A 26,167-nucleotide genomic window follows, 5' to 3' on the forward strand; every position below is an offset into this window, starting at 1 on the left:
GTTGATCTCAACGCAACTGAAGGACCATGAGATTTTTCCAGAATATTTTTATTTTACCTCTCAAGACTCTTCTTCCCAAGTGTTCCAACACTCATTTGAGTACAATTTTTAATAGAAACCAGCACATCAAACCTTCCAAACAGGCAGAAATGGTCTGCTGATACTATGAGAGAGGGTGACCGGCTTTTGGCCAAACAAAATGGCTTCACTGCCTTAGTACTGAAATTAGTAGAAGTAATACAACAATTTTTCCTCACATACAATGACTGGTATCATACCTAAAACCCAATGCTTCTAACATGAGAAAAAAAGAAGAAGCAACTGAGCTTGGCTATAAGTCCCCTCTACATACTCCATCAGGTACACAGAAATGACTGTTAACTGGTGAAGTTTCAACACTAAGAGAAGAGGGTATTAACGTGGCAAACAACCAAGAGGTAATATCTAGTTTCTAGGTTAAAAAAATCAATATATATATATATATATTTATAATAAAGTTTTAAATACAAAGTGCTTTTTATATATCGAGAATGATACAGTGTTAATGAATAGATCCCTGTTTTGTAACCTCGATTACAAGCGTTAACTGGTAAGTAAATCTTTCCCCTTTCCATACAACTAAATGCCTTGATGGTAGGAGTTTGAGGATCAGAGGCCATTGCCAGCAAAGTCTCTCATTTCAGAGCAAAGCCCAACTTTTAAAACAAAAATTTCACTCCAAATCCAAGAAAAGTTATTTTTGTTTTCAGGAAAAAAAAAAATTTTCACTAAGAAATAATAAACCACTAAGTTTACGGAAAAGTTAACATAACAGTAGCACCCTGTCCCAACCCTGATGACAACTTCAGGTATGTTACAGTTTAAAACATCCTGAACAAACTTCTTTTTTAATCCCAAACTTCTTACTGATCCTCAGAAAAGGTCTCAGAATAGCTACTTTTCTTCATTTTTTTTTTTGGTAGGTATAGCTATACAGACTTGTAAATTTATGCAGCTTTATCTATTAAATGAGAGCAGGAATTTGCAGACAACTTCCTAAAATTAGGACTCTTTCCCTTTTACAACACATTCCAGCACTCCTAAAGAGCTGGGAGGACCAGCTCAACGTACCCCTCTGTGAGTCTCTCTCCTACCAGTGTATTTTCAAAACTCCCCTTTTCTTGAGCAATTGGTTACCCCCCGCCCCGTCCCCCTAACCTGACACTCAAAATGCTGCTACTCGGGGCTCTCATTCTGACAGTTGGGAGTGTCGCTGTAGCACTCTATGGGCTCCTGCAGTTCACAGGTAACTCTTAGCCGTGGCTTCCAGCTCCTTCCCAGCAACTGGTCATTGACTGACCACTTCAGGAAGCACCATAATCTAAGACAGAGTGAATGGGCTGGAGCAGCCAATGGTACCGTGGTCAGAGTCAAAGGAGGCTAGTAGTCTACTAGCCAGAGCAGATCCCACCATGCGGATGCTACAATTAAACAAACAGGCTTTGGGACAGCAAACCAGTTAGAAATACCTATCTCTGGCACCCTAGAGAATTACAATTAGAAACAACTGTTCAAACTAAATGTTAGTACTAAAATATAAAACTCTGACTTATCAAGAGTCTGAAACACGTTGTGACAGTGGCATCTTACAGAAATTGGAGCTTGTACCATGAGTTACTTTTTTTTCTTACTTAGAATGTCACCCTCTTAATAACCTCCATAGTTTTGGTTAGAATACTCTTTAGAAAGAACAAAACCAGATAGGAGAGCTCTGTTAATCAACTTAGTATCCTAGGAATCACATTATTTGTAGCTATTACATAAGTAGCATTTCATTCAGTGAAGCAGCTACCAAAACAAACCCACATTACCTAAGTATCTATAGAAAGAGCAAAATAAAATTCCAATATGACCTTGTAATAATGACTGATCAAAACCCGCTGCCCCCTGAAATGGAACTGGGGCGCTGGAGGCCAATTCCAAGTGCAGGCGTCTCTACCCCCAAGTCCACCAACCTCATTCACAAGAGGCCTGAAAGTTCACCTTGCCAGGTGGGAGGTGGGCCAACTTGTCCCCTTTACCCACTCCAGGCCTGGAACATACAAATTTGAAGAATCAGATTTTTTAATTGGCCTACTTAGAACTGGTCTTGCAGAAATATCTTCCTTTTTTTTAAGCTTCTCTCATAATAGCAAGTAGCACGCATCATCTGTGCCCAGATTTGCATAATTACCACAGTTTATTTTTGTGCCTGCCACTCAAGTCGTATTCTGCTCAGCCTTTGCAGCTTCGTAGGACTTGGTACAAGCCTCAGTCATATTCTGCTCAGCCTTTGCAGCTTCGTAGGACTTGGTACAAGCCTCAGTCATATTCTGCTCAGCCTTTGCAGCTTCGTAGGACTTGGTACAAGAAGTCACATGCCTGTGGAAACTGTCCCTCCACATGAATCTCTTTGCACAGATATTACACTCATATGGCTTTATGCCTGTGTGAATTTTCATGTGACCCACAAGATGATGCTTCATTTTGAATTTCTTACCGCAGACCCCACAGCCATAAGGCCGGAGTCCGAGGTGCATGCTCATATGTCGATCTCTCTGACTCTTGTGAGTGAAACTCTTGCCACACTGACAAAGATATAGCTTGTCGGTGGCTGAGAATCCTAGGTGGGAAGCTTCCTCTTTAATCCCTGTTACCATCTCAATATTCTCACTGTAGCCCGATGCTAGGGCAGCCTCCTGTTTGTGCCAAATGAGATTCCCATCTGACCGCTCTCCAGAAAACTCTTCCATGGAGGAGCCATAGAAATCCACCTGCTCATCATAATTGCTTTCATCAGCCTGTTCGTCAAACTCTGCTTCCACTTTTTTTTCCCCAATGTGAAAGTCTTCCTCTACCCCTGAGGGCTGGACTGAGTACTCTGTCTGCATGGTATTGATGGACTCTGTGACCTGGTGCTCATCGTAGGGTGCGTGCACATCCATGCCCTCGCACGCCTGCTCAAAGCGCTCGGGCTTCACATGGATCCAGCGTTTGTGAGCCATTATGCTGGGTTTGCTGTACATGGGCCGGGTGTAGTGGTACTCGGCGCTGTCGCTGGCCCCCTCCTCCCCGTCCTGGCTCGCCATCTCCGTGCTCAGCCGGTCGTGCTCTGTGGACGAGTTACTGGGAAGGTATTCGTGCTCGGTGAGCTGAGATGACAGCTCGTCTTTGGTGCTCTCCTCTTCATTCTCTCCATCCCTCAGTTCCTGGGATTTGGGGAAATCCGTGTGGCCCCCGGAGCCCAGCTCAAAGCTCTCTACCAGGCCATTGTAATTGCTGCTGCTTGGAGACTGGTGGTCACTGCCATGATTTAGCTTCTGACAAAGGACTGTAGGGTTTCCTTCTAAAACCTCAGTGCATTTGTCAACCACATGCCACATCTGGAGGAAGCTCGCTGCTGTTAAGTAACTGACAATTTCTGGAGCAGGCATTACTAGACGTCCCGTATAACTTGACAGGAGAATGTTCTCAAACACTCTGGGATTCATCACATCAGGCAAAACAATCCTCCTGCTGTTTTTCAGGAGTACCTGGTCACAAAAGTAGGGGGAACTGGCAGCAAGAACAGCTTTGTGTGCTCGGAAAATGTGGCCTTGGACAACAATGGACACATCACATAATTGTCCCTGCTGGCGCTGCTGGTTCAGTTTTTGCAGAATGGTGCTGGAAAAATCAGGAAATTCTACTCGAAAAGAGTTTGTTCCAGGCTCCATTTCATCACAAATCTTGTTTGGTGCTAAAAGAGAAAGAAAAATTAGTACTAATTCCAGCCCAAAGAGAAACTTACAGATCACTAAGAAAACCAAGGTTCCATAGTTTCAGAAAACCCCTTGGCCTGTGGGGACGGTGGGTGGAACCTTCAGCCCCCAGAGTAAGGCTTGCAGGTGTTGAGTGTGCCAAAAGCAAGAACCTCCCACCATTATTTATGGTATTAACTCTTGACATTGCCTGTGTCTGTGAGTGAGAAAACAGAATCCAGAGATATTTGTAAACTATACAAATCCCAAGCAAAACAAAATAAATATTTCTAGTCAGAACAAATACAATACCTGTTCCTGACAGAATTTTTAAGAGGCCTCAAATTCAATCCACACGAGGAAGAATTGTGGAAAGAAGGGGTGTTAGTTGCTTAGTTGTCTCCGACTCTGCAATCCCACAGACTGCAGCCCATCAGGCCCTCTGTCCACGGGATTTCGCAGGCAAGAATACTGGAGTGGGTTGCCATTTCCTTCTCCAGGGGATCTTCCCGATCCAGGGATCAAACCTGGGTCTCCCACATCGCAGGCAGATTCTTAAAGCACATGTAAAGTCCCTTAGGCAGAAATGATCTCGGTAACTGCAAGGAACTGAAAGAAGACCATTGTGCTAGAATCCAGGGAGGGGACCAGGGGCTGAAGAGGTGTGATCAGTTCAGTCAGGCCTTTGGTTCTTTAGCACCACAGGGGCTAATTCACTGAGGTCCCAAACAACAAGGGTTGCTCTAGCCGCTGTCAGAATTCTAGCCCTTTAAGAGCTCCTGATAACGTGAAACAGAACAAAATGGCAAGGCAAGGTACTCTTTCTCTCTGGTAATCTCCAAACTGTTTTAAAAGCCATAGAGCAAAGAGTATAGTAAACACTGTCCCTGTTACTGAGTGAACTCAATCTGAAAATAGTTATAACAAAGAAGGGATTGCCTGTCGCATTATCGTAAATATATTTTGTGGGGTGAGTCAAGCATTACAGACAAATCACAACAAGAGTGATCAATGAGATGAACTCCGCTTGAGATGCTGCTCAGGCTCTGCAATTCCAGAGAAAATTAAAACAAACCAGAAAACCCAACAGATTTATCTGTTTAATTTGTATTTATTTAGCTGCACCAGGTCTCAGCTGCAGCAGGCAGGCTCTCCATAAGCAGCCTGCAAACTCATTTGCAGCATGTGGGATCTAGTTCCCTCACCAGGGATCAAATTCAGGCCCTCCTCACTGGAAGCCTGGAGTCTTAGCCAGTGGACCACCAGGGAAGTCCCTCAACAGATTTATTGGTGCTATTTGTCACTTGGCTCTGATACCATATCTAAACACTGCTAAATAGCAGATTTTCTAAGTACCAGAAAAAAGAAGCAGATAACCCAACAAAGGTTGAAAGTTACCTTTCAGAGATAGGGAGAGATGCCAAGAGAAGAAACTACCAAAGTTTTTTGAGTAATTACTATATACCGGGGACTATACAGCTGGAACTCCAATACTCTGGCCACCTGATGCGAAGAACTAACTCATCGGAAAAGATCCTGATGCTGGGAAAGATTGGAGGCGAGAGGAAAAGGGGACAACAGAAGATGAGATGGTAGGATGGCATCACCGACTCGATGGACATGAGTTTGAGCATGTCCGGGAGTTGGTGATGGACAGGAAGGCCTGGCGTGTTGCAGTCCACGGGGTTGCAAAGAGTCGGACACGACTGAGTGACTGAACTCAACTGAGGGAATATACACCTTCTCACCTAATATACAAATGTAGAGGGCTGTTATCTTAAGTTCACTATTTCAAGTAAATTTCCTAAGGCTAAAATAAAGGCTAGTTTTTATTAAGTTGGGATTTGAAATCTAGGTTTCTACGACTCCAAAGCCTATGCTATTTTTCCTATCACATCACTGCATCTTCTAAGGAGATGTGAAAACACCAGATTAGTCATTAATAATTTTAAGAGGTAAGGCAGTGTTTTTAGAATTAATTTATTATTTAGAGCTCTCAGAACATTTCATAGTGGCTTCCCAGGTGGCACAGCAATAAAAAATTCGCCTGCCAATGCAGGAGACATGTGTTTGATCCTTGGGTCGGGAAGACCCCCTGGAGAAGGAAACGGCAATCCATGCCATTATTTTTGCCTGGGAAGTCCCACAGACAGAGGAGCCTGGTGTGATACTGTCTGTGGGGTCGTAAAGAGCCACGACTGAGCATCTGAGCACACACGGAACATTTCATAATGATTGAAAACAACAAAAAAAAGACTAGGAAATAAAATATTTAGCTCTTTATAATTTCAAAAGGAAAAGTTAACTACATAAATGCATACAGACTACAGGTATGTAAACTCTCATCACCACAGAATTTTGGTTTTAGCTATTTGGAAAAAAATCGGGAGGGCATAAAACACAAAAAGCTGTTAAAAAAAATTCTCTCCACCATTTATTCCTAGTTCCCCTCCCCCACAAAAGAAACCACGATTTACAAACTCCCGTATATATTTCTAGACATTTCTCTGTGCATATATCAGAATAAATGATCTATATTCTGTAAAAACTCCAACCCAAATGGGCTCATTACCTACATTCTACTCTGTCCTAGCTCTGTCACTCAATGTATCTGGCAGAATATCTGACATCCTATAAACTGATTATGTCCCCCAAATGCATGTGGAACCCCTGCCCCAGTGTGATTGTGTTTGTTTTGGGGGATGATTAGGCCACAAGGGCAGAGCCCTCATGAATGGGATTAGTGCCCTTATGAAGAGACAACAGAGAATTGCCTTGTCCCTTTTGGCTATATGAAGAGACAGTGAAAAGACGGCTGCCTACAAATTAGTGAGTAGGCCCTCACCAGAAGCCAAACTTGCTGGCACCTTGACCCTGGTCTTCTCAGCCTCCAGAACTCGGAGAAATAAATTTCTGTTGTTTATAAGTCACCCAGTCTACGGCACTTTGTTATAGTAGGGTGAATGGACCAAGACACCATAATAGCATAAGAAGAGGGAATTCATTATGTCTGGGTTTCCCTGATGGCTCAGACGGTAAATAATCTGCCTGTAATGCAGGAGACCCAGTTCAGTCCCTATTATGTCTGGGTTTCCCTGATGGCTCAGATGGTAAATAATCTGCCTGTAATGCAGGAGACCCAGTTCAATCCCTGAGCTGGGAAGATCCCTTGGAGAAGAGAATGACTACCCACTCCAGTATTCTTGCCTAGAGAATTCCATGGACAGAGGAGCCTGGCTAGGTACAGTCCATGGAGTTGCAAAGAGTGGGACCTAGCTGAGCGACTAACACTTTCATTCTATTTAATGGCTATATAGTTTTCTCCTATATGGACTTTACGATAATTTAATCAGCTCTCTTCTTATGGAATTTCAATTGTTTGGGTTTTTGAAATTATGACTATCTTGGTTTATCTTTGGAAATATCTATAGGGTAATCTCTACCAGCAGAACTGCTGGGTCAATAAAACTAATTTCCAGAAAGGTTGCACCAAGTCACATGCTTACCAACAGTAAATGACAGTGTCTATTCCTCAACTTGATCAAACAAGACAAAAAAAGTTTGCAAGTTTCTCAAGTGAATAATCCATGATTCACTGGTCTGATCAACATTCAATTAATTATGAATAAGACTGATATTCTACTTACATTTACCGGTCATCTGTTTTTCCTATATATTATCAGTCATACTCTGTGTTCAAATAAATTAAGCAATTCATCTCATTGATTTGTAATTTTTGTAAATTCAGGACATTAACTTTTGAAATTTGTGCAAATTATCCAATCTTTGCTTTTATAGCTCCAGGGTTTTGTGTTAGACACACAAAGGCATTCCTGACTGCAAGGTTATTTTTAAAAAGTATAAAGAATTATTTAGACTTTATTCCTGGCACCATTTTTCTTTGAAAGGCATTTAAATCTTTAATACATAAAGAATTTATTTTGGCATAAGGAGAAGGTTAGGATCCAGTTTTTCCTTTTCCCTCCAAAATGGCAAGCCTGTTTTTCCTACACTGCTTACTGAATAACTCATCTTTTCCTCAAGATTTAAAATATTTGCTGTGAAATTTTGTGTGACTGAGATAAGACTTAAAAACAGTTCTACAAAAAAGACGCCATAAGTGATGTTAGAGAAAATGGAGTAGGAAGCTCTAGGTGTCAGTCCCTCCACCAAAACAATTAGTAAACTGTTAAAATGATCAAAATCAACCATTTCAGAACTCTGGAATCTGATCAGACATTTAACAGCAACCACAGCAATGCTTGATCAAAGAGGAGGCTGTTAAACCTTGTTAAGAGAGCGAGTGTCCATGCTTAGTCGCTTCAGCTGTGTCCAACTTTGCGGTCCCATGTATCTAGTCCACCAGGCCCCTCTGTCCATGGAATTTTCCACGCAAGAATACTGGAGTGAGCTGCCATTTCCTCCTGCCACAATCTGCAAGACAGTGGCCCAGTTTCCAAGAGTGCCTAGCTGATGCCAGGGTGGAAGAACAGTGTTCTTAAAAAACTGGGATTTTTGCATCTTGGCCAGTCTGGTGGTTCCATGCAGCTTTGTCTTGGGTTGTGTGGTTTCCCCAGTAGCATCCATCGTAAGATTTTAAAATACACACACCTCTCCTGCTATTTCCTAGGCCCAAACACTTAAGGAAATCTCTGTCAGGACATAGCCTGCCAGAGCTACAGCAACAGAGACTTCAGGGACTACACGCAACAAGGAATACAGACTTTGCACAACAGTTTGGAAAAAATCGCTGTGTAGACAACAGCAGCCATCAACAAAAAACAAACAAAAACCCCCTAAGGGAAGACTCTGACTTCAAGAGTTATTCCATTAGAATACTAAAAATACTCAGTTCTGAACCAAAAATTACACAGAAATACACAAAACACACAAAGAAAAAGGAAAATAAGGTACATTCACAGGGAAAAAAAATTAGAAACTATCCTTGAGGAATACCAGACATTGTTAAGTGCTAGTTAGAGCTGTTAAAGTCAACTGCCGTGGACTTGCTCAAACTGTTAAAGAAAACTATCGACAAAGAGTTCAAGAAAATCAGGAGAACAACCTCAATAAAGAGATCAAAATTGTAAAAAGTAACCAAATAGAAATTCTGGAGCTGGAAATTTTAACAGCTGCATTATGGGCTGAACTGCATCCTTCCAATTTCCCTACATTAAAGCCCTAGCCCTCAGTATTCCAGAATGTGACTATATTTGGATTTAGGGCCTTTAAAAAGGTAAAGTTAAAAGGAGGCTGTTTGGGTGGGACCTAATCCAAGATGACTAGTGTTCTTAAAAGAAATGAAATTTGGACAGAGACATCAGGCATGTGTGCAGTGTGAACACACAATGAAAAGGGGGCACTTGCAAACCAAAGAGAACGGCCTCAGGAGAAACCAAATCTGCCAGCATTTTGATCTTAGACTTCAAGCCTCTGACATTGTGAAAAAAATAACTTCTTGTTGCTTAAGCCACCTGGCCTGTGGTATTTTATTATGGCAGACCAAGGAAACAGATACAAGTTAAAATTAAAAATTCATAAGAGGAGTTCAATGGCAGATTTAAGCAGGCAAAAGGAAAAAACTTCATCAAACTCAAATGTAAAGCAATTGAAATATCCAGTCTGAGGAGTATTAGGAACAAAGAAAAAGAAACACAATCTGCGGTACTATGGAAAACCAAATATACCAACATGCAAATCAGTCTCAGAAGGAGAAAAAAGAATAGAAATGATATATTTTCCTGACTTTGATAAGACATAAGCGGTACACATCCAAGAAGTTTAACAAACTCCAAGCAGATAAAGAGATCCACATAAGATACATTGTAAGTCAAATAGTGGGGTTGGAAAAAAAAACTTTGCACAACGTGAGCATTGCAAGTTAAGTTTTATTTGGGGCAAAATGAGGACTGCAGCCCGGGAGACTGTGTTTCAGATAGCTCTGACAAACTGGTCTGAGGAGGCAAGAGAGGGAGCTAGGATATATAGGAGGTTTCCAACAAAGGACAGGTATTTGGGAAAGTCAAAAGAGTATTGATAATTAAAGAAAACCAAATATTTCAGGCTAAGGAATTCTGCATTTTTCTATGTATGGGAAGATGAAAGAGTCTGGGTTCACTGAAATCATTCCTTTGATATGCATGCCATCTATCTGGGGCCAGTATCCTGCATTTTCACATCCTGAGTTCCCTCACCGCTCACCAGCTCACCATCCTGGTGGCTGAAACTGCTACTGACTATGACATCCTTGTTTATTGATTTGGCGGGAAATATTCCATTTCTCAGTGGAAAGTAAGAGACAATGGAGAATTGTGAAAGCAGCAAGAAGGAATCCACTCATCACCTAAAAGGGATCCTCAGTAAGACTTGGACTTTCCTGGTAGCTCAGACAGTAAAGAATCTGCCTGCAATGCAGGAGACCAGGGTTCCAACCCCTGGGTCAGGAAGATCCCCTGGAGAAGGGAATGGCAACCCACTTCAGTATTCTTGCCTTGGATAACTGAATGGGCAGAGGAGCCTGGCAGGCTACACCCTATGGGGTCACAGAGTCAGACACACGACTGTGTGACTAACACTTTCACTTTCAGTAAGACTAATCAAAAACCATGGTGCTCAGAAGGTAGCGCACGACATATTTAAAGTGCTACAAGAAAGATCTGTCAACCAGGAATTTGCTATCTGCAAAACTATCCTTTCAAGAATGAAGGAGACCCCACGGCTAAAACTCTGCACTCTCAACACAGGCGCCTGGGTTTGATCCTTGGTCAGGAAACTAGATTTCAGAGGATACAACTAAGAGTTCACATACTGCAACTAAGAGTTCGCACCAAGACCCGACACAGCCAAATAAGTAAATATTTTTTTTATTAAAAAAAAAGGAGAAATTAAGACATTCCCAGATAAACAAAAGCTAAGGGTGTTTGCTACTGGTAGGTTTCCTCTATAAATGATGAAGGTGTCCTTCAGGCTGAGATAAAAGAACACTTGATAGTAAATCAAAGCATATGAACGAACAGGCTACCAGTAAAAATAATAGCATAGGTAAATATAAGAGCTGATATTATACTTTTGGTTTACAACTCCTCTGTTTTCCTGAATGATTTAAAAGGCAAATGAATAAAATAAGAACTATAAGACTATGTTATTGGGCACACAATGTATTAAGACAGGGGTCCCCAACCTCCGGGCTGTGGACCAGTACCTCCTGTTAGATCAGAGGTGGCACTGGATTAGAAATAAAGTGTACAATAAACGTCATGCACATGAATCATCCTGAAACCACCCCCTCCAGCCCTGCTCCGTGGAAAAACTGTCTTCCATGAAAAAGGTCCCTGGTGCCAAAAAGGTTGGGGACTGCTGTATTAAGATGTAATCAGTGGCAATAACAATATGAAGAGGGAGGGATGAAGATGTATAGGAGTAGAGTTTTCACATATTACCGATCAGTCAGTTCAGCTGCTCAGTCGTGTCTGACTCGTTGCAAACCCAGGGACTGCAGCACACCAGGCCTCCCTGTCCATCACCAACTCCCGGACTTTGCTCAAACTCATGTCCATCGAGTTGGTGATGCCATCCAACTAACTTATTCTCTGTTGTCCCCTTCTCCTGTCTTCAATCTTTTCCAGCATCGAGGTCTTTTCCAATGAGTCAGTTCTTCACATCAGGTGGCACAAGTACTGGCACTTCAGCATCAGTCCTTCCAATGAATATTCAGGACTGATCTCCTTTAGGATGGACTGGCTGGATCTCCCTGAAGTCCAAGGGACTCTCAAGAGTCTTCTCCAACACCACAGTTCAAAAGTATCAATTCTTTGGCGCTCAGCTTTCTTTATGGTCCAACTCTCACATCCATACATGACCACTGGAAAAACCATAGCTTTAACTAAACAGACCTTTGTCGACAAAGTAATATCTCTGCTTTTTAATATATTACTGATAATAGCTTGTTATAAGTTTTAAGATGTTAATTGTAAACCTCAAGATAACTGCTAATAACTAAAAAATATACATAAAAAGGAAAGAAGGGAATCAAAAGAATATATAAAACAAAAATCTCAATTAAAAGGCAGTAAGGGGGTTCAAGATGGTGGAGTAGAAGGACATGCAATCATCTCCTCCTGCGAGAGCACCAAAATCACAACTAGCTGTTGAACAACCATTGACAGGAGGACGCTGGAACCCACCAAAAAAAGATACTCCATGTCCAAAGAGAAAGAAGAAGCTGCTGCGGAACCGTAGGAGGGGCACGAACACAATAAAATCTAATCCCATACCTGCCGGGTGGGTGAGCTACAAACTGGAGAACAACAATACCAAAGAAGTTCTCCCACTGTTGTGAAGGTTCTAAACTCCACTGTCAGGTTTCCCAGCCTGGGGACTCCCCAGGGAATCTGACCTTGAGGGCCAGCAGGACGTGATTACACGGCTTCCACGGGACTGGGGGGAAGCGGAGACCCCAGCCTTGGAGGGCACAAAGGAAACCTCGCGCGCACCAAGCCCCGGGGGAGGGGCAGCGACTCCACAGGAGACCGATCTAAGACCTCCTGCTGGCGCGGGGGGGCTCCCGTGGGGGTGTGGCTCAGCAGGGGCCCGCCGCAGGGGTGGGGGACCGGCAGCAGCTGTCTGGGAAAGTCTTCTTTGGCGTAAACTCCTTTAGAGGTTGCCATTACCCTGACCATAGAGTCTACAGACCAGAGGGCTGGGTCACCTTAGGCCCAGAAACTACCAGGGAGGGAGCACAACCCCACCCATCAGCAGGTAACTGGATTAAAGCTTTACTCAGCAAGGCCCTGCCCACCGAGCAAGACCCAGCTTTTCCCACCACCAGTCCCCCCAGTCAGGAAGCTTACACAAGCCTCTTACCCTCCTCCATCAGAGGGCGGGCAGAAGAAGCAAGAACCACAATCCCACAATTAAAACAAAACCACTTTTCAGAAAGTTAATCAGCGTGAAAAAGCAAAAAGTTATGTCCTAGATGAAGGGACAAGATAAAACCCCAGAAAAACAAGTAAAAGAAGTGGAGATAGGCAACCTTCCAGAAAAAAGAATGCAGAATGATTCAGGATCTCAGAAAAAGAAAGGAGGCAAAGATTGAGAAGATGCAAGAAATGTTTACCAAAAACCTAAAAGGCAATAAGGGGAACAAAAACACATAAGATACACAGAAAATAGCTAGAAATCAACAGTGGAAATAAACCCTTCTTTATCAGTGATTTTTTCAAATGAAGTAGATTAAGCTCTCCAATTAAAAGGCAAGAGACTTGGAGAATGGGTTAAAAACACGGGCTATACACTGTTTATAAGAGACTCACTTGAGGCACAAAGGCACAAGGATGTTCAAAGTAAGATAATGGAAAAGGTGATTCATGCAGAGAAACCATGCTGACTATATTATTAATATTATCAGACAAAATAGATTTTAAGTCAAAAAGGTTACAAGAACAAAGATGGATATTATATACTGATAAAAGGTTCACTCTTTCAAGAATGTACGACAAAAACATATACACACCTAACAAAAGAAATATATATGAAGCAGAAATGAACAGAACTGAAGAGAGAAACATACAGATGTACACTAACAGGTGGAGACTTCAACACTTCTAGAAAAACAGGACAAAAGCTCTATAAGGAAATGAAGGACTTCAACAACATTATAAATCAATTATATTGAGAAGACACACAGAGAACACAAACAGAAAGGAATGAAGTTGATATACGCTACAACATGGATGAATACTGAAAACATTACACTAAAACATGCTAAACATTAAGGTAAGCCAGAAACAAGGTACAATGTTGAATAATTCTACCTTTGTGAACTATCTAGAAGAGACAAATACAGAGAAAGTAGATTAGAGGTTGTCATGGGTTTGGGTGAATAAGGAATGAGGAGTTGTTGCTTAATGGATAGTTTCTATTTGGGGTGACGAAAATATTTTGGAACTAGAAAGTGGTGCTGACTGTACAATACTGGAATATAAGTCATGTCATGCACAGTACTGGAATATAAGTAATCTGAAAATGGTTAAAGTAGAAAAATGAATGACATGTATTTTTCACCACATCCTAAAAAACAATTGGAAAAAAGTCGTGTAACTTTATTTTTAACTCTGTCAAGATGGTAATAATCTTTGTAATTTAATAAGTATTTGACCTCTACCCTTAAATTTGAATGATTTTGGTACTTCTACATATTCTCTTCTCTTGTAACATGTTAAGTCTAAATCTCTCCTACAGGTTTCCTGTTATATAACCAATATTGGGCTTTCCAGGTAGTGCACTGGTAAAGAACCCCGCCTACTAATGAAGGAGATGCCAAAGACATGGGTTTGATCCCCAGGTAAGGAAGATCCCTTGGAGTACAAAACAGCAATCTGCTTCAGGATTCTTGCCTAGAAAATTTCATGGGCAGAGGAGCCTGGTAGGCTACAGTCCACGGGGTCACCAAGAGTCGGACACGACGGCACAGCAGCAAACAGTATTTACAAACTCACAGGCAATTGAGGCCTATTTAATAGTAGTTGCCATTTCAATTGTTAAAGAGTTTCACAGAAGTAATTAATCCACCACAAAAGAACATTTTTAAAAGCCTCACAACATAAAACACTATGTGCAAAGTACCAGGGGGATTTCTAAGATGATGAAGGAATGTCACTGTCCAGAGTTTATGATCTGGTAGGAGGATTAAAAAAAAACACACAAAAAACCCCAGGCATACAACCCTGTTATTCAGTGCAAAGCCTGATATAAGCACCGTAAGAGAATTACAAATCATGAGGAATTCAGAGGGAACAAGGTGTATTCTAAAGTTATGTATCTTGTCACTATAAATTTTGGTGGTCACCAGGCTAACAGGAAGACTTGCAAGCAGCATATAATTCTTTTCATCTACTACATCCAAACCAAAAAAATCTAAGAAATAAAAAGCTTAGCCTGAAAAGCAGGGATCAGAGTTATCTTTATGCAACAAATTTTAATTAAGGATCTAGTCGAGATGGGGCCAGGCTAAAGGGAGACCCTGCCCTGGCAACTCCCCCTGCTACACCAGGCAATTCTGGCAGCAGTAATCCCGACAGAGGACCAGCAGGTACCTGTTCATCAGGAAGGCCCATAGTTTAACAGGGCAGACCACAGGAAAGGTCCTGCATACTGGCAACATTCAGAGATGGCTGCTGCTGCTGCTGCTGCTAAGTTGCTTCAGTCGTGTCCAACTCTAAGCGACCCCACGGACTGTAGCCTACCAGGCTCCTCCGTCCATGGGATTTTCCAGGCAAGAGTACTGGAGTGGGGTGCCATTGCCTTCTCCAAGTATCAAAAATGGACAAAGAAAAAAACATAACTCTCTCCCTTATTAACACAGAAAAGAAAAATTATAAACTACGCAGCATTTTGCTTTAATTTCTTGTAGGCTGAGTGTATTATGAGGGTGACACACTGAGGAAACTGAGTTACTGGCACCGTCACACTGAGGCAAGGTCTATTTTATGGTAAACTTACCACCAGGAGACCCTCTCAAAAGCTTTCTTCCATTCAAGACCACCTCTGGCGGCATGGGCACCACTGCCTGTGCTTCCTTCTACAAGTGACAGGGGTAGTGAGAGATAAATCTGGAAGGAATGACTGGTACTACCCTGCTGAAGGCTGAGTCTGAGCTTTAAATGGGGCACTGGGGGCAGCACTGAAAACTTCTGTGTGACATGCTGCGAAAAATGTTCAGAAAGGATAATTTATGGATGGACTTCAAGCAGGAGCAAGCCTAAAGGAAAGGCCAATTCTAAGATTTCAGTAAATATGGTCGAGGTTTGAGGCAATGAAAGTAACAATGAATATGGAAAACAGAATCAATAGGACCTACTGAATCAGTAGGCAGGAAGATACAAGAGTAGGCCAAAGTACACATAATACTATCAAAAAAGTGAAAACACAACTTACAACATGGGAGAAAATATACCCAAATCATGTAACTTATAAGCAACTTGTATCTAGAATACATACGGTGGTGGTAGTGGTATGGTATCTGACTCTTCACAACCCTACGGACTGTAGCCCACCAGGCTTCTCTGTCTACAAAAATTTCCAGGCAAGAATACTGGAGTGGGTTGCCACTTCCTACTCCAGAACTACTGCCTACTGCCATCACTTCATGGCAGATAGATGGGGAAACAGTGCAAACAGTGGCTGACTTTACTTTTGGGGGCTCCAAAATCACTGCAGATGGTGACTATAGCCATGAAATTAAAAGACGCTTACTCCTTGGAAGGCAAGTTATGACCAATCTAGACAGCATATTAAAAAGCAGAGACATTACTTTGCCAACAAAGGTCTGTCTAGTCAAGGCTATGGTTTTTCCAGTGGTCATGTATGGATGTGAGAGTTGGACTATAAAGAAAGCTGAGCGCTGAAGAATTGATGCTTTTGAACTGTGGTGTTGGAGAAGACTCTTGAGAGTCCCTTGGACTGCAAGGAGATCCAATCAGTCCATCCTAAAGGACATCAGTCCTGGGTGTTCATTGGAAGGACTGATGTTGAAGCTGAAACTCTAATACTTTGGCCACCTGATGCGAAGAGCTGACTCACTGGAAAAGACCCTGATGCTGGGAAAGATTGAGGGCAGGAGTAGAGGGGGACAACAGAGGATGAAATGGCTGGATGGCATCATCGACTCCATGGACATGGGTTTGGGTGGACTCGGGGAGTTGGTGATGGACAGGGAGGCCCGGCGTGCTGCAGTTCATAGGGTCGCAAAGAGTCGGACGCGACTGAGCGACTGAACTGAACTCCAGAATATATAAAGAACTCTTAAAATTCAATAATAAAAAGACTACCCACTGAAAAATGGGTCAAGGATTTGAACAGACATTTCTCCAAGTAGGACACACAAAAGATGTCCAGTATCATTATTCATTAGGGAAATGCAAATTGAAACTATAATGAGCTATCACTTCTCACCCACTTGGATGGCTATGATAAGACAGACACTAACAAGTGTTGGAGAGCATATGGAAGGATTAGGACCCTTATACACTGCTGGTACAGCTGTCTGCTGTCACCCTGTTTACTTAACCTATATGCTGAGTCCATGATGAGAAATGCTGGGCTGGACGAGTTACAAGCCAGAATCAAGATAGGCAGGAGAAACATCAACATCAACAACGTCAGATATGTGGATGACACCACTCTAATGGCAGAAAGCAAAGAGGAACTAAAGAGCCTCTTGATGAGGGTGAAGGAGGAGAGTGAAAGAGCCAGATTAAGACTAAATATTTAAAAAACTAAGACCATGGCATCCAGCCCTATTACTGCATGGCAAATAGAAGGGGAAAAGGTGAAAGCAGTGACAGATTTCCTCTTCTTGGGCTCCAAGATCACTGCAGACAGTGACTGCAGCCATGAAATCAGAAGATGATTGCTTCTTGGCAGGAAAGCGATGACAAACCTAGACAGTGTATTGAAAAGCAGAGACATTACTCTGCCGACAAAGGTCTGCTTGACCATAGTCAAGGCTATGGTCTTCCCAGGGGTCACGCATGGTTGTTAGAGCTCGATCGTAAAGGCAGAACGCCAAAGAATTGATGCCTTCGAACTGTGGTGCTAGAGAAGACTCCTGAAAGTCCCTTGGATAGCAAGGAGATCAAACCAGTCAATCTTACAGGAGATCAACCCTGAATATTCACTGGAAGGACTGATGCTGAAGCTGAAGTTCCAGTAGTTTGGGCATCTGATGCAAACAGATGACTCACTGGAAAAGTCCCTAATGCTGGAAAAGATCGAGGGCAGAAGTAGAAGAGGGTGTCAGAGGATAAGATGGCTGGATAGCATTACCAATGCAATGAACATGAACTTGGGCAAACTCTGGGAGATGGTGAGGGACAGGGAGGACTGACGTGCTGCAGTCCATGGGGTCGCAAAGAGTCAGACACGACTGGGCGACTGAACAACAACACTGCTAGTGGGAATGTAAAATGGTGCATCCACTTTAGAAAACAGTTCTGCAGCTCCTCAAAAAGTTAAACAGGGTTATCATGTAACTCAACAATTCTACTCTTTGGGTTCTATCCAAGAGAAATGAAAACATGATGTCTACAGAAAACATACATGAATGTCTATAACAGCATTATTCATAATGGCCAAAAATTGGAAATAACCCAATTGTCCTCAACTGATGACTGAATAGAGCATGGTATATCTATACAATGGAATATTATTCCATTTTATTACATACTACATGTATTATAACATTCTTTTGGCAATAAAAATGAAGTATTGATATATACCAGAAATCTAAACCTTGAAACATCATGCCAAGTGAAAGAAATCAGACACAAAAGGCTAAATCTTGTATGATCCCACTGACATGAAATGTCCAGAATAGCGAATTTCAGAGACAAAAAGTAAGTCAGCAGTTGCAAGAAACTACAGGGCAAGGAAATGAGGAGTGACTGCTAACTGGTTTGTTTAAAAGGGGAGACAAAAGTTCTAAAATTAACTTGTGGTGGTGGTGTTCAGTCACTAAGTTGTAACCGACTCTTTGCGACCCCATGGACTACAGCACGCCAGGCTTCCCTGTCCTTCACTATCTTCCTGAGTTTGCTCAAATTCATGTCCATTGAGTCGGTGATGCCATCCAACCATCTCATTCTTTGTTGCCCTCTTCTATTGCCCTCAATCTTTGATGGGTATTCGACTCACTGAATATACTAAAAAAACTCTTAACTGCATATGAATTATGTCATGATAAAGCAGTTTTTAAAAACAGAGTAACGCAAGATAAACTAGTTGGCTTCCCAGGTGGTGCTAGTGGTAAAGAACCCACCTGCCAATGCGGGAGACATAGAGATATGGATTCAATCCCTTTGTTGGGAAGATCCCCTGGAGAAGGGCATGGCAAACCACTCCAGTCTTCTTGCCTGGAGAATCCCATGGACAGAGGGGCCTGGTGGGCTGCAGTTTATAGGGTTAAAAAGAGTCAGACACGACTGAAGTGACTTAGCATGCATGCAAGGTAAACTAGTTACCAATCCCACTGGGTAACTAGGACAATGTCATAATCAGTAGGAGAGGTAATCACATGGACCATTTATTTAATGAATGTATTGTAACAGAGTCTATGCAAAGCACTTTATGTATTCTCTCTCATTTAATCCTCATAAAAAAAACACTTGATAAGATATTTTTCACTCCTATTGTAAAGAATAAAAAATAGACAAAAGAGGCTAAACTATGTACCTAAGGTCATATAGCTAGTAAGTGATGAAGCTAGAACTTAAATTCAAAATACTGGCTCAGACCCAATCGTCTGAGAGATGAGGCAGTACAGAGGTAAAGATGAATATTTTCACAAATAACTGAAATAGTCTACAATGTGCAATGCATTCAGAGCAAATTATTCGCCATCTTCAGACTTAATGAAGTACTAGCAATTTTATGTCACCTTGTAGTTTTTTTTTTAATCCAATAGTAACAGTTCTAAAACAAACACACCAATCTCAGCTAACTCCCTCTATTGTTCCCTAAGATAATCTGTTTTCTTTTTAAATTTTTTTTTTGACCATAGCCCGTGGCTTGTGAGGTTTGACCAGGGATCAAACCTGAGGCCTCTGCAGTGGAGGCTCAGAGTCTTAACCACTGGACCACTAGGGAAGTTCTAATCTGGCTTTTTAAGAGCAGAGGACAAAGGGTAAATATGAACTAGATGACCTCCAAGATCCTTTCCAACTCTGATATCAGAGTTTAATTGTAGCCTACATTTATTATTTAGCTGAGGAATTGTATGTCAATTTATATTCTGTTTAAACACCAATTACATATCCTAAAAACACACGACAACAGTACAATAGGGAAGGTGACCGACCAGTGACTTTTCTTGAAGCCTCCAGAGATTTCTTAATCAGAGTGCACAGTAATTTGCATGCTTACTGTAGAGAGCCTATTTAAACACAGTAAATGTTACTTTAGTAAATCTCCAGTCTGGCACAAATGTACAAAAATACCAACGCCCCATGCCTACTCAAATACTTTAGCCAAATGCTTTACAGTTCACTAAGCAGACTATGTAAACTCGGGGCTGGCAACAGCCATTATACCATCACATTCATGAGTTAAACTGAAGCTCAGAAAGGTTAAAAGATCTGTCCAAGGTCACATATCTCAGAAGTGGTATGTTAGGATTCAAACAGAAACGTAATTCCAAATCTAATATTTTTCTAAGTGAAAAATAAATGCCACTGAGAAAAATTTCTTGGAAGTTAAATGCTTTAACAATACAAAGTATGGCAATGATTGGCCTTAAAATGTGCAGTATCTACTCCTCAGAAGTAAAAGAACTTTCTGGTCTAGGATAAATACAATTACATTATTTCAGTAAAAAATTACTGAAAAAGAAACCATTTTAGTAAATAATTTTAAAAATTGTATTTTTAGCAAGTTTATAGCTTACCTAATGTAAAGTTGTATTCCTGCGATAAAGTTCTTTATGCCATGACCATCAAAAGACAGTATGAATGAATGACGAAGAGGAACCCATTTCTTAGTTTTGTTTCAAACTAAAATCACAGTGCTTTCTGAAAAGAAAAATCACATTGAAAATGTGAGAGATGCTGGTGCCATTCACTGTGTACCGGTGTCTGGCTAACAAATATTGTATCTGTGGGTGAGTGGCAAAGAAAAGTAATCATGACTGATATTTTCTGTTATATCAGCTTTTCTCTCTACCTTCTGAGCTGCTTTGTATTCTTTAAATAGAAGTTTTAATTTTGGAATAAGTTTAGATTTACAGAAAAGTTACAAAAAGTGTTGAGTTCCTGCATGACTCACTCAGCTTTCTTTTAACATCAACATCTTGTATCATCACGGTTCAGTTCGGTTCAGTCGCTCAGTCATGTCCGACTCTTTGCAACCCCATGGACTGCAGCACGCCAGGCCTCCCTGTCCATCACCAACTGCCAGAGTCTACCCAAACCCATGTCCATTGAGTCGGTGATGCCATCCAACCATCTCATCCTCTGTCATCCCCCTCTCCTCCCGCCTTCAACCTTTCCCAGCATCAGGGTCTTTTCAAATGAGTCAGCTCTTCGCATCAGGTACCCAAAGGATTGGAGTTTCAGCTTCAACATCAGTCCTTCCAATGTATATTCAGGATTGATTTCCTTTAGGATGGACTGGTTGGATGTCCTTGCAGTCCAAGGGACTCTCAAGAGTCTTCTCCAACACCACAGTTCAAAAGTATCAATTCTTCGGCACTCAGCTTTCTTTATAGTCCAACTCTCACATCCATATATGACTACTGGAAAAACCATAGCCTTGACTAGATGGACCTTTGTTGGCAAAGTAATGTCTCTGCTTTTTAATAAGTTGTTTAGGTTGGTCATAACTTTTCTTCCAAGGAGCAAGTGTCTTTTAATTTCATGGCTGCAGTCACCATCTGCAGTGATTTTAGAGCCCCCCAAAATAAAGTCTGTCACTGTTTCTAGTTTCCCCATCTATTTGCCATGAAGTAATGGGACCAGATGCCATGATCTTAGTTTTCTGAATGCTGAGCTTTAAGCCAACTTTTTCACTCTCCTCTTTCACTTTCATCAAGAGGCTCTTTAGTTCTTAGCTTTCTGCCATAAGGGTGGTGTCATCTGCATATCTGGGGTTATTGATATTTCTCCCAGCAATCCTGATTTCAGCTTGTGCTTCACCAGTCCTGCATTTCTCATGATGTACTCTGCATATAAGTTAAATAAGCAGGGTGACAACATACAGCCTTGACGTACTCCTTTTCCTATTTGGAACCAGTCTGTCATTCCATGTCCAGTTCTAACTGTTGCTTCCTGACCTGCATACAGATTTCTCAGGTGATTCGGTATTCCCATCTCTTGAAGAATTTTCCAGTTTGCTGTGATCCACACAGTCAAAGGCTTTGGCATAGTCAATAAAGCAGAAGTAGATGTTTTTCTGGAACTCTCACTAGTCAATACCTATCTAATTTTGCAGAATTAAACTACCCTGTGCAAAAGTATTTTTTGGCCTCTACACCATTATCAGTCAATACACCTACATTTTCTAACTGGAACACACTCCCCCCCCCGCCAACACCTGCAACCTGATGGCTTAGTAGGTAAAGAATCTGCCTGCAATGCAGGAGACCCAGGTTCAGTCCTCGGGTCAGGAAGATCCCCCAGAGAAGGAAATGGCAACCCATTCCAGTATTCTTGCCTGAAAAATCCCACAGACAGAAGAACCTGGCAGGCTCCAGTCCAAAGGGTCACAGAGTCAGACGCAACTGGGCGACTGAGCACACAGAGCCAGAAAACTTGGTAAAACCTATTCTAGGATTTTTTAAAAACAAGCTACCTACTTTATGAAGTTTGATTCCTGCCACAGCTGAATGTTTTACTTAAGACTTCAGGGCAAATGATCCATCGTGGAAAATTCTTTGCGATTCAAAAGAGAAGTCATTGCTCTAACCACTAACTCTCCACTTATCAGTCATCCTGCTATTGTCGTTGTTGTTCAGTCGCTCAGCTCAGCTGTGTCTCTTTGCGACCCCATGGACTGCAGCACACCAGGATTCCCCGTCCTTCACCATCTCCTGGAGTTTGCTCAAACTCATGTCCATTGAGTTGGTGATGCCATCCACCATCTCATCCTGCCATTAACGTTACAATAAAGCCAAGGAAATGTTTTTTAACTGCACTCTCATATTCATTACAATTCAGGATAAGAAGCTGAACCAAGAAAGCAGAAGGAAGAAATAGCACTTGCTGTTTTGTATGTTCTACAACATACACAACAAGAAAAATTTTTTTCCCCTCAATGTTACAAACGAGACAAAAATGTCTTTGTATTTTAATTGCAAACATAAATAAGGTAAAATGGAAAAGTTCCTGAAAATAATATAGAGCTATAGTCAATTGATTATAAGAGGCACATTTTCAAATTTCTGAAATCAGGATATGATGGCCAGGTGGAAGTTATAACAGTTGTCTCTGCCTTAAACAGTACTAGAGCTTTCCTGAGAGCCTCACCAATGTTTCTAACGGCACACAGGACAAACTGCGGAAAAGCACAGGTGCAACTCTGAACTGAAAAGTATTCCAAAGAGCACGAAGAGTAAGGAGGCTAATGAACATTTTAATCAGTTTGTTCACTTTTCTGCTTTTTACAAATGTACTAGAATATAACTTTAAAATATCTAAATAAGTTTAAACATGTAAAAAAGCATATGTAATAGCTTAATTGGGCTTCCCAGGTGGTGTAGTTGGTAAAGAATCTGCCTGCCAACGCAGGAGACTCAGTAATCGGAGGTTCGATCCCTAGGTGGGGAAGATCCCCCCGGAGGAGGAAAAGGCTACCCACTCCAGTATTCTTGCCTGGGAAATCCCAAGGACCGAGAAGCCTGGCAGGTTACAGTCCATGGGGTCAGTGAGACACAACTGAAGTGACTTAGTACGCACACAGCAGTGGCTTAATTGCCAGAGCTTTCTCTTCCTTTGGTGGTACATAAAATAACCGACGATATCAAGGGATTCAATATGGCAGTAATTCGGCTGCTACATCTTATAAGAAAGCTTGATAAACTAGCTTACAAACTGACAGCTTAGACAAGAAAACATAAAACAAAGGCCTCTCCCACCAGAAAACACACAATAACACATAATTTTTCATTATTATAATAAAAGGACTACTTTTCTTCATGTGAAAAGTAAAATCATCCTCTAGTTTCCTGCTTATGCAGCAGATTCCTGCACTGAATCCAATGAATACAGAGGGAGAGTCAGGGTGCTAAAAGTAGAAATTTTTAACTAAATTCTTTTAACCAAACTCCTTTTCTAAGGACCTTGGCTGTGGAGAGCAGGCATCAAGAAATGTCAGTTCAACTAAATGTTCCTAAAAGCTACAGAATGGAATTTTTAAAATCACATTTTCAAAGAGCTTGTTAGTTCTAGGAATCTACATTCAACAACCTTCTTTTTCGGTACTGTGGTAAAATATACTTAACATAAAATTTACCATTGTAACCATTTAAAGTTTACAATTAGTGGCATTAAGTACATTTATGCATTTGTGCAACCATCACCATTATCTGTCTGAATTTTTTCATCATCCCAAACTAAAACCTTGTATCCATTAAATAATAATTTTCCATCCTCTCCTCCCCCTTGATGTTGAGCAGGGCCCTGTGGGGCTCCAGGACACTGAGGTCTTTTTGTCCCCCATTTCTCCTAGGCAAGACTCTAGCCTTCACAACTGTTCTCTTAGGTCCAAAGGGCAGAACAGTTGCTAATCAAGGGAGGAGCAGCCAAGAAATCACCTGAGGTAAGATCAAAGGGGCCAGAGAGGCTCATCAAGATTAGGAGAATGAACCTAAGCCCCTGCTCATGTGTACCTGCTCAGTGACCCCACAGAATAGAGCCCACGAGGCTCCTCTGTCCACGGGATTTTCCAGACAAGAATACTGGAGAGGGTTGCTATTTATACCCCAGGGGAATCTTCCCAATCCAGGGACTGAACCCAAGTCTCTTGAGTCTCCTGCATTGGCAGGTGGATTCTTTACCACTGTGCCACCTGGGAAGCCCACCTAACACCCTGCACACACCCTAATCTTGTCAGCAATCCCACCCTTTTGAAACTTTGCAGAAGAATGCAAGACTGTTACTGCCTTCACCCTATCACACACCCCAGTCCCACTATAGAACCTCTCTCTATTCACCTGGGAGTGGGGCACAGCTCTTGAGGCGCTAGCCTACTGTGTTCCCTGTTTGCCTGGCAAAGCAGCAAAGCCCCTCTTTCCTTCTCTTCCATGACTCTCTGTATTTCTGTTGGGCACTGGTGCACAGAGAGCCAAGATTTTGCCAGCACCCTCAGCCCCTGGCACAACTATACTCCACTTTCTGTCTCCATGAATTTGCCTATTCTAGAGACTTCATGTAAGTGGACTCATTCAATATTTGTTCTTTTGGGTCCAGCTTACTTCTCCAGTGAATACTTTTGTAGAGCAAAGAATGAACCTCAAGCGACTAGGTTTCTCACAATTTAACAGTACATAGTGACACGATCTTCGAACTACGCATACAGCTTGCCCAGAAACCCAGCTACTGCCCCACGAGCCCCAACGGGCAGAGGATCCCTGACAGACCCTTCCTCAGCCTGTACACAGGCCTGGTTAAGCAGTGGTAACTCAGAGAGCAGGGTCCTTAGAACCCTGGAAGCCACGTGAATAGAGCAAAGGGAAGTAGAGAGTGGACAGTCCTGAAAAACCATGGGTAAGAAAAAGCAAGGATTCATCAAGCTACTTTGGCCTGCAGATGGCCTTCTCTCTGTCCTCCAGGAGCTCTTACACCCTGACCGTTTGGGCGACACCTGTCAGAGCTGAGGTCAGACTGCAGTCTAGTCGCTGATCATGTCACCAGTGCAGGAAGCTTCACAGGGTCATGAGTCACCTTCCATGGCTCAGAGGTCCGGGCAGGCCTGCCCCGCCCAGAGAAACCCAGTGAGGAGAGGCAGAAACAAGAAAGACATACGACTGGCAGAGAAACACAGAATGAGTAAAGAGCTGGACCGACAGGCAGGCCGTGAATCAGAGTAAGGAGTAAGAGGGAAACACAGGATCAAGGTACACAGAAGGTGGAAACAGAAATGAAGACAGGATCCAGACACTCGGAGACGGGTTCGAGAGAAACACAAAGCTGACAGGGGCTGAGTTAATAGGCATAAAGGGCAGGTGATGACAGGTGACACAGACAGCAAGAGAGGTGAAACGCTGAGGTAAACAGAGACCAGTATCAGCGAAGTCCCAAGCGCAGTCTTTCTCTTGGCTTTGACTCAACCGAGAGGTCGCCAAGCCGCGCCCACTCCGCGCCCCCGAAATGCCGGAGGGGCGGTCTGACGGGGGGAAAGGGGTGGCGGGATCTCTAAGCGCTCTGGCCCGCCGAGGTCCGTCACCGGAGGGTGACCTTGGACAAGACGCTGCCTCGGGGGCCTCGGTGTCGCTGCACGAGCTCCGGGCTGGCCGGAGACCGCAGGAGTCGGACCCGGGGCGCTGGGACTCCAACGGTCCCGCGCGCGGCTTCAGCATCCCGGTCGGCGTAATGGGCCTGGCGGTGTCAGCGGTGAGCGCGCCGGAACGTGCAGAGAACCCCTTTAAACCTCTCTGGTTTCCATTCCTGCCCTCTTGCTACGCGCTGTCCTGACTCTGCCATACCTGCCAAGGGCTCGGCGCTCACATAGCCCGCCGTTTGGATACTTTCCGCCGCCGCCGGCACCGGGCCCGCTCAAGCCGTCGCAGCCGCAACCGCCTCTGCCTGCGCCTCCCGCCCCCGGATACGCTTCCCAGTCCCGCCCCCTGAAACTGCCAGTGCTTCCGGGGGTGCGTCTGAGAGAAAGCATGTGCGCATGCGGGACTCGCGTTCGGGGCGGGGCGT

At 42.7% G+C, this 26,167-nt stretch overlaps 1 protein-coding gene across 5 annotated transcripts; it reads right to left on the reverse strand.

Moving 5' to 3' along the window:
• Positions 1 to 1,140: 1,140 nt before the first annotated feature.
• On the reverse strand, positions 1,141 to 26,064 carry ZBTB43 (zinc finger and BTB domain containing 43). 5 transcript variants are annotated; one of them, XM_081587243.1, is made up of 3 exons: positions 25,948 to 26,064; positions 20,197 to 20,320; positions 1,141 to 3,757 (listed from the first exon to the last, which is right to left on the reverse strand). In XM_081587243.1, the coding sequence occupies exon 3, from the start codon at positions 3,732 to 3,734 to the stop codon at positions 2,238 to 2,240; it is 1,497 nt and encodes a 498-aa protein (XP_081443369.1). In that variant the 5' UTR covers positions 3,735 to 3,757; positions 20,197 to 20,320; positions 25,948 to 26,064; the 3' UTR covers positions 1,141 to 2,237. The 5 variants fall into 5 exon arrangements, with proteins under 5 accessions (XP_081443369.1, XP_081443370.1, XP_081443367.1 ...); XM_081587244.1 differs by lacking the exon at positions 25,948 to 26,064 and adding an exon at positions 25,524 to 25,816; XM_081587241.1 differs by lacking the exons at positions 20,197 to 20,320; positions 25,948 to 26,064 and adding exons at positions 18,574 to 18,701; positions 19,612 to 19,686.
• Between the last annotated feature and the right edge of the window lie 103 nt (positions 26,065 to 26,167).

This window comes from Giraffa tippelskirchi, chromosome 4 (assembly GCF_054371585.1).
Source record: "Giraffa tippelskirchi isolate mGirTip1 chromosome 4, T2T-mGirTip1v1.2.pri, whole genome shotgun sequence".
In the NCBI taxonomy this organism is placed as follows: domain Eukaryota; kingdom Metazoa; phylum Chordata; class Mammalia; order Artiodactyla; family Giraffidae; genus Giraffa; species Giraffa tippelskirchi.